At 32.7% G+C, this 9,816-nt stretch overlaps 1 protein-coding gene across 6 annotated transcripts in view; it reads left to right on the top strand.

Annotated features, from left to right (window-relative positions):
* The window catches only part of Pde9 (phosphodiesterase 9), a 681,542-nt gene that overhangs the window by 614,493 nt on the left and 57,233 nt on the right, over positions 1–9,816 (top strand). For all 6 annotated transcript variants that reach the window (XR_010843511.1, XM_067047644.1, XM_067047645.1 and 3 more), the window contains one exon: positions 757–879. Coding sequence is in view for 5 of the 6 variants with exons in the window: in XM_067047644.1 (XP_066903745.1) it covers positions 757–879 (123 nt within the window). In the remaining variant the exon portion in view is untranslated. The remainder of the gene's footprint in view (positions 1–756; positions 880–9,816) is intronic.

The raw sequence follows: 9,816 nt of genomic DNA, 5'->3' as shown, positions 1-9,816 counted from the left end.
CTACCTCCGTGGTGCTCAGATATTATTCTTAAAAATCGTATACAGACAGATATACAGATTTTGCACTTTGAGAGCTGGGGCATATCTCTTAATAAGTATAAGTAGAACGCACCTCATTCTTCAAGCTTTGAAAGAATCATAATTTTCATCATAATAAAATCATTATTTTTAAAATTATGCTATTTCTCTATTTCTAAGAACTGATCTAGGAAATATTCAATTAATATTGAATGACCCAGATAAAGCGAAACCAATTAATTAGGAATAGGTCTCGATTCTACTTTACGTTCCGTTCTCTTCCTTACCGTTAATTAAAAAATTTATAAAGTGAAAGTTAATACAAGGGAACAATATGTAAATGGGTAATGACTATACAACTATTACACTTTATTATATTTTATTGAAACGGAATATCATATGGAATGGAAACAGGGCGTTGGTATGAATCGGCATTTAATTGGTTAAAAATGGACATATTTATTTATTTTTTGGTATACGTATAAGAAATAAACCGGTAGTTCTTAAAACTCTTTCTAGTTACCGTCAAATTACTGATTCATACAACAAGAGTTCATTTTTACAATTTGTAATATGAATGGATATTATGTTTTTGCCATTTTTATATTTACTATTACTTATAACTGACAATCAATACTTAAAGGTATACATATACTTCTTTCTTGAAGCAGCTCATATTATTATTTTTTTCTTTAATACATCACATAGTAATATATTGATGATATTTCGTTGTTGCAGATGTATGCAATGGTGTGTAAAGCCGATCTGGTTAAAAGGATTGGGGACATGGAGGTGTTGATTCTTCTTGTATCTTGTATATGCCATGATCTCGATCACCCAGGATACAACAATATTTATCAGGTCAGTATAAAGAGCTCTGAAAAAATTTAGTTATAATAATAAACAAACAAAAAAAAGGACACCCAAAGATACTAAACCGATAATAACTATCTTCCCACATACGTTTCGGTTAATGCATTTCACATTTTCCCCTCTTCGGTTGTAATTAGTGTTTTTTCCCAAACTTTTCGCAAGCATGTTGATTTCAATTTTTAAATTGAATGTATTCCAAATTGAAAATAAATTGCAATTAGTTTTATTGATTAGATCAGAATAAAAAAATAATAAAAACAAAAAGATCATTTTACTTTAAAATTTAGCTGTTATTTTTGTCTGAATCCAATATCTTTTCTCCCTCCCTCTTAAAATTAAATCTGAGTTTAGTTTTATGATCCGTAAAGCAGCCCATCGTATAACATTATTGGGTATTGGTTTCGAACCTTCTGCTACATTATCTGATATTTGACTCTACCTTCCAACAATATGAGCATCCGTGAAACCATTATAAATATTTTGTTATAAAACATATCTGCTATGCGAACATTTTTTCAGATTTATGTATACTTTATTAGTCTTTTCTAATTCACCTTCCAAGCCAAAATAAAGATTAAAGCAGAATGAAGCAACAAAAGTTGGGGAATTCCATCGTTTGTTGTTGGGAAATATTTAACTAAAGGTTTTAATAATTTTAAAAATATTAGTAATTACTAATAAATACTTCTTCTTTATTATGTGATGTGGTATTCGAAAACTTAATTTTGTTATTATATAGTGTTTCCCTAAAAGCAAAGGTTTTATTATGGCTGAATAGACATTTCTCACTTTCAAAAGTAATGAATTATTCAAATCTTTAATTAAACGGATTTCAGTTGTATCAGTTTTTTTTAATAATAAAACATACTAGTGCTCAATTTTATATAATATTTTTTTATTTATTGCTATTTACAACTGTACATTATAATACATTTAGTAAATTTGATCTCAGTTAAATTGGAGTGTTACAGGCGTGTAAAGAAACTACCCATTGGTAACACTATAATGACGTTTTACATTAGCAGGTCTCGTGGCCATCTTCTTTTTAGGCGCCTCGGAGGATTGTCAGGAAAGGAAGAGGAGGCAAGGTTAGAAACTAGTGGATTTGGGTGGTTAGGAAGTTTGTAATGGAAGGAATGATATCTGGTTTGGGTTACATATGGAACATTAAGGTCTTTAATTCGAAGGTTTGGTGGAGCCCCAAAGCTCAACTCCGTATGTTCAGATTGGCCTTATTACAATACAATACGATACCAGCATGTTAGTGATAAACGGAAGTTATGTATGGTAATATGTCATCATATTCTTATATTTGTTAGATGTAATAGATTCACTTTTTCATGCAAAGAAGGTATTTGATCTCCAAATTTAGTTGATCTTCCTTGTTATGGTGATGAATCGATAATTTAAGTATTGTATAATTTTTCAATAGTGTATTCTCAGTATATCTAATTCAGTATTTACTTAGCCAAAGAAAATATTCACCATCGCTTTTTTTTCCGTACATCATGCGAGGTCTTGGATCTGCACGGTCTGTCGTGCCAGAAGAAAAAAAGTGTTCATATTTATATAACACATTTACGAAACCGTTATTATTTAAAACTTCCATCTCCCCCAGATAGTAGGGAATCTGAATTATTTTTACAAAAAATTGTTTGCAGATTAGAAATCATATTAGGTTTTATCACAATTATCTATGACTACATTTCTTTTATTAAAAATGAACTTGCCCTACTTTTAAAATTAACTGCTCATAAAATTAATGCTTCTATTTAGCCTGTAAATAAAAAATATTCATGTACTAAATTAGTATAATATCATCATACATCGAACCAATAAGTCATAGCACTTGCCTTGTTCAAGAACAAAGTTTAAATATGTTTCAATATTGAAACATACACATCAAATAGTCGTATTGAAAAAAAAGGAAACATTACTCGTACAAATTATTTTGATTGTATATTACAGGAACGCTGAGTAACCTATGGTCTTCTAGTTTCTTAGAATACATTTTTTAAAATAATTGATATTTTATTGTAACATTGATGACTAAATGATGCTTTACTTCATTGAAAATCTCGATCGAAAATTTTCTTTGATTTTAAATCGGATTAATATTCACCTGACCTTTTCGGAACTATTCCAATTTAAATTGATTTATTAAAAAATGAATTTTCATTTCGATTAAATTGAATTATCAAAAAATACAAACTTTATTTTTGAAAATTTCGATACAAAATTTAATCGGATAAATTTTCATTTGTTTCAAACAGCTCTTAATTATTTATTCAAGTATTTTTATAAAATTTTTATGAAGGTAAAAAAAAATAAAAGTTTTAAATCTCTCAGGTCATAATTATTTTAGAAGTTTCAACGAATTCTCATGGTTCAAGAATCTCCCTCATAATTATTTAAATATAACCTTTAAAAAATAATTGGACGCTTTTTGTAATAAATGAAATGGGTATCGTGAATAACCGAATCAGACTAAAACTTCCATCTCCAAATATCAAATAATAAAAATCCATTGCATCTTATTTATAAAATTCAACCTTCCGAAGATATATTTATAGACGAAGGCGTTTTTGTTTGTTTGTTCAAGGTTTCGTTAAGACAACGACATTTTTGAGACATGATCGCAAGTTTACAATAATAATATAATAAAAAGGCTTTGCGAACCCGAAAGTTCGATGCCGATACCAGCAATCGCTCTCTACATACGTCTATCCAGTGAAGCCCCTTCAAACCCAGATCTATGAAATCAGTTTTAACGCAATCATGACATCTACGTTTCAGTCTACCCGTCGGTTTAGTGCTTATTAACATTTTAGGAATTCGTTCGTTCTTAACCCCACCACCTTACACCCCATCTTATTCACCTCAATGCTATAACCTGAATTATATTTACCGAGTACAGTTTCGTTAATTCAGGGCCATCCATTAGCGGCGCCAGTTCGAATTCGGGCTGTGGTGTCGACTTTTTTAATTGCTGTGGAGGACCCATGTAATAAAAGCCTGACCCCCCCCCTCACCATGGTTAACACAGGTTGGCTTCTGGTTGGTTAACACAGATCCCCCCCCCCATGTGTCAGAATTGAATAAATAATGTTCCGTCAATTCAGCGTTGTGTACCCTTCTGAGTTCTTCCTATACATTCTTTTTCGGTCCAAATATTTTACGTAATATTTAATTTTCAAAGTCCTTAAGGCGCTCGCTGTTCTTTCCTTAGTTTACGGTACCCAATTTCGCATCGATAAGGAACGGTGAGAAGGATAATAGTATTATAAATTCTAAGTTTTTGGACAGCTGGCGGGAGCTAAGCAATTTCTATGTTGAAAAATAACAAGCCTTGCCCACCTTTAATCTCGCTTTTATTTCCTCATCAATTTAGTTTTTGTCTAGTTACCGTAGAAACTAAGTACTAGAATCTATCCTGCTGTTCAAATTTATTTCCTCCCATATCTGTATCACCGAAATAGTCCTATTTCTATTGCTAACCATATATTTTTTTTATCAGTATTTTTTTCGAGACCTAGTTCCTCACTAGAGTTTAGCAACTTAGTTGTATTTTATTTTATTTACGAAGCAAGGACATAAGGTCATTAATTTTAAATATTACGTAGCTAACTAAATTACAATATATGTTGATTCACTGAAAATAAGTTGTAAATTTGTCGTTTCTTTGCGGTTAAAATGTGTGGTTACAAATACTATAAAACTCATTTTCTTTTTAATGATCAATCACGACTGAAAACTAATACTAATTGCTAAAATTCTATCAGGATTAGTTTAAATGTTAATCGATTTTTATTTCATTACTTTACAATTATATATTATACCTGACGTATAAATGTATTTTTTACTTGAAATTGAAAGTTATAAACATTTTTATGCTATCATATTTTTAAAAAATATTAAATACGAGTAAATTTAAATATCTCTTTTAATTCCTATTTCGAACACTATTTAATGGTTTCGTTTCTGTTTGAAAAACAAAAATCCTTTTCTTCTCCAATTTAATAAAATATTTGTAACAAAGTATAAACGATTTTTAAATCATCAATTCATATGGATTAATTAATATTTATTTAGTTATCGAAACTTCCTCATTATTTTGGATACAATCCGAAGTATTGGGTGTTTCCAAATTTTGATTTGTCAAATAATCAAAATAAAAAGTACTTAAGGGGGAAATTGTTTGAAATAGGAGCATTTAAGCTCTGTTCTTTGAGAATTAGATTTAGATAATTTTAAAGATCATATAGATTTAAATTCAACTTCGCTTTTACATCCTCCTCAATTATGTTTTTCCTATTTTTTATAGACCCTAAATTCTTAAACCTCTATTATGTTCAAATATATTTTCTTCTACATCTATAACAATCAATATTATAGACACAGAAGAAAATACATTTCAACAGGTAGAGAACTTTAAGAATTTGGGGTCTACAGTTACTAGGAAAAATGAAATAAATGCGTGATTAAACGCTGGAAATGCTTTTTTTTTTATTTCGAAATTGTTTAGAAGTTGGAAGCCTGCACAAAGCTTAATTGAAAGAACAGCACTTCGTAAATATAATTCAAATCATAGTATTGCAGCAAGGTTAGAAGCTAATGGCTTTGAGTGGTTAGGGAATTTATAATAGAAGGATTGATATCTGGTTTTGGCTAGATCAGTTACATAAGGAACATTAAGGTCTTTATGGATGATTTTATTTGTGACAAAGTAAGGAGCATAGAGGATTTTGGGTTGTAAGGAAGGATTGGATACGAGAGTAATTCGAAGGTTTAGTGAAGTCCCTAACCTCAACTCCGTATGTCCAGGAAGGCCTGATTATTATCATGTAAATCAGTCTTTGGTTATGAATTGCAAGTTTAGACCGTTTGACTAGTAAGTGCTGTAATAGTCGGAATTGACCTGCAGTTCCCTGTCTTTTCAGTCTTTTGTGAGATTCCAAGTTAGTCGTTTGTCCAGATCTAATCCAAGGTAGCGGATCTGTTCTGCAGGACAAGAGCAACATTATTAAGGTATACTGTTGGGAAATCGGCGGGTTTACGACAAAGCGTAAAGGTGGTTTTATGGGATTTGTATACTCTAATTTCGGCACAATTCTTCGGGGGTTATGATATGGGAGAGTTTAGAATGCAATCCAAGGAAAAAAATGTAAATTTGAAATGTGCATTTCAGCGTTTACTTTTCGCTGATTTTTCTTCTTTAACAACATAATCAACCGCTCTAAGGATAAGCATGGGAACATTTTTATATTTTTAACTCAACAGGGAATGGCGCAAAATCATTATAGCCCAATTTACCGATTTTTGAAATATGACGTTATTGAAAAGACTGAGCGTTGTATCGTGTTAGGTTTTGATTAGATAAAGAAATAATATAATAATCATAGTATTATTTCATAAACTTTTCATCAATTACATGATTTAAAGCAATATAGGAAACAATTATCGGTAATTAGTACTTTCTCGGAGTGGAGTTTTCCTATTCCTCACTTCATCAATTATTTTTACTCCTTTTTTGCTTAGTTTCTTTCAAATTCTATGCTTATACACGATAGTCACTGTGATTCTGTTGAGTAGATGTCAGGAATATTATAGTCGAACACACTGCTTAAGTTCGTACATCTCAGAATATGTACTATCAGTTTTTTTATCACTAGATCAAACGCTTCCTTAGAACTCTCAGAAGCGCTATGCTCTTCGGCATCATCCTCAGATGTTTCTTTTTCTATATCTTCTGTAAATTCATAGAAGTCCCTGCATCTAAAGATTGAATCTATAATCCACCTCATCGATTCTAATGTAAGCTCCAATAGTTTTGCTATGAGTTTAGTGATTTCTTTCTTGTACTTTTTAGCTTCTGGATCATTACTGACATAAACACTGTATTTCATAAGGCTGCTTGCGATTGAAATGAAATTCTCATTAAAAGGTGGTGGTAAACAACTTTCAGCATATTTATGGTACAGATTTGACATATTGTTAGTTTTGAAGAGGGTTTTTAAATGTTCTTCCTGTTTTTTAATTATTTCCGGCGTAATATTTTCCTGTTTTAAATCATCTATAACTCCGGCTTCTATTTCTGGACCAACAAACATGTTTTCTAATTCCTTTGTCTCCTTGAGAAGTTTCCTAAAGTATCTGAGTTTTTGCTTCGGTCTTTGAAGTACAGACCCTATTGTCCTGGTTTGTGCCTGTAATTCATCTAGAGTAAAAGGACCGACGAAGTCTTGTAACTCGTTTAGTACCTTCATACATTCCAAATTAGGATAAATTATTTTTGCATATTTTAAGTACTTAATGGCCGCATCGAGCCGACTTTTTTCTGTGAAAAAAGTGTATTGCCTCGGATACACATTTTTATGGAATTGAAATTCATGAAGCGAATCCTGGCATTCCACTTTTGGAGATTCTCGTCGAAACCAATTCACTAAATATTTCTTCAGTCTTTTTTCCAGTTCCGGTATGGATAACGGTTCTTTGTCTGACTCTCCTTCACCATACCTCGATTCCAATATAGTATCATCTTTTGTTGGCGAGAAATCCGGAAGATGTTTTACAAGTTCTTCACTCTCCCAGATTTCCTTATGTGTAACTTTCTTTGTTTCTTCTATAGGTAAAGGTATACAATATTTCATTCGGTGGATTTTATGCAATTCACGGTTACTGAAAATATTATCATCGTCTGTATTGAATACTGACATAACAATACCTTTCCTAATTGCGTCTCTTGATTTTTGCTTCTTAGCGTGTTTTCGTTCTATCGATTTAAAAGAATCATCTAGATCTTTTTGTTTATATCTCTTCAGATAACATTCGAATACATTGGTAGGATCTAGAAGATTGCTCAGACTTGACTTTATGGCATGTACTTCATCACCTTTGGTATCTTTATCTGTTGATATTTCTTCAAGATCCTTTAAATGCTTAGGCCTATTGAAATACATTTCCCTAAGGCTTGCTATTGTTCCCATTTCTAATTCGGCCTTACGAAGTTGGTCAGGTATTTTTAGTTTTAGAGTTGGTCTCTTATATCTTTTATGTACCATATATGTAGCGGCATTTATTCTCTTAGTTTTGAAATAAAAGACCTTACGCTTATTTCCTAATTTAACGTAATCTCGAATAATATTGATAATACTAGTGAGCTTTGTGATTCGAGGTCTTCTTTTTGTTTCTACTTCGTTTTCAGCGTCAGGGTTATCTTGGAGATCAGTTTCACTCTCTAAATCATCCATTTCATAATCGCTTACGTTACGATCATCAATATCATTCATCTTCGTTATGACTTGGTTGATATTAATACTTTTTATCTTGTATGGCTTCCTATAATTTCTTCACTTTCAATCCAATCGGTTAAATATCGAAAATTTATAATTGCTGCACCGAGTAACAAATCCTACTTAATTGAATAATTCAATCTGTTAGCCCTTAATAAAGGAAGTATACCTTTCTGCAACGTATGGTATATTTATTTTCTATCACAAATATACAAAAAAACTAGCTACTCCAATGTAGAAAGCTATAATACACTATTGATCAATCTAGATCATATGTTTGCATTTAAAATTTAACTATTAAAAAATTCATTAGTTTTTATTAATCTCACTTGCTGGTTGTAAAGTATTATTTACTGTTATTGTGTTACTGTTTTGAATAGGATAAATAAATTAAAAAAAAAAAGTTTTATGCTAATTTTTACCGTCCTATTCTAACCCGAGTGGAGGCCAAGTTTACATTCTGTTGAACCGCCAAGAAGTAATAGTCTATCCCCTCAAGCCGGATTCGAACCGGCGCACAGGTGATCAAATGACAGATCTAATGGCCACTGATTAGACACTCTTTTAACAGGGACTACTGGTAGGGCCCACCCTATCGATATAATGGTCCGAAGGACCAGAATTAGTCAATTGAGGTAGTTACCTTAACATAAAATTTGGAAGAGTATTCGACGTGACCCCTCACTTAGATTACTTCGGAAAAGGTAGATAAATCTTTAAATGGTTTTAGTCGTATGGGGGGTCCCTCCTGGAGCCTCTCACATAGCAACAATGACCACATATAAAGTTGTAGTCATATATATTCTCTTATGCCCTTTCTGGAATCGCAGCCTCTCGCACCGACAGAAGAGAAGATTGTCGACAGTCCAACGGACGGCTTGCCTCGAGTCACTAAGGCATACCGGTATGTTTCACATGATGCTGTTCAAGTCTTAACAGGAATAGTAGTCAGCCAGTAAATTTTCAGGTGTAGATTGACGAGAACCCTAGCAAATGAAAAACCATTATTCGGAACGACATCACAGAAGAGTGGAACTGATGTTAGGTGGCAAGTCATGATGGTTGCCAAAGTACTTTCGGTCACGTATAGAATCGAATTATTGACAGGACGATTTCCCTCAGCTAGTAACCGAAGAAAACTATACGTATTACAAGGAGTTAGCATACTGGTGGAAAACTATTGTTGGGTCAGCCGACATAGATCTTAGTGACAAGAAAAAAAATCTTCAGTAGATGTGGAAGACCACTGGATGGAAGAGGCGCAAGTTTCATTTAACGCACCATTTATTCTTAACATTATTATTCTGCATGAGGATGATAGTATTTGCACCTTCCAGAAGGGACGTGACGGCCGTGCGGGTTGTGGCGCAGGTACCAGTGTGCTCGGTTCGGAACGTTGTGGGTTCGATGCCCACCTGGGGCAGTAAAACATTAATTTTTCGGCGGTCCCGAAGAATGAATCTTGACACTCCCACCTTGGTTAGTACGCAGCGGCAACCTAGGTAGCCGTCAGGGGTTGGCAAAAAGGCAACTAGGCCCACTTGCCGGACTTGTTCCCACCACCAAATACCAGTACCAGAACACCTCCCAGAAATCATATTTTTTAAAGTTAGAAAATAGAAATAAGAAATAT

This window comes from Halyomorpha halys, unplaced genomic scaffold, assembly GCF_000696795.3.
Source record: "Halyomorpha halys isolate HHAL.00 unplaced genomic scaffold, Hhal_1.1 Scaffold46.1, whole genome shotgun sequence".
Lineage (NCBI taxonomy): Eukaryota > Metazoa > Arthropoda > Insecta > Hemiptera > Pentatomidae > Halyomorpha > Halyomorpha halys.
Note: the sequence above shows the minus strand (reverse complement) of the source record. Positions and strands in the feature narration are given on the sequence as shown.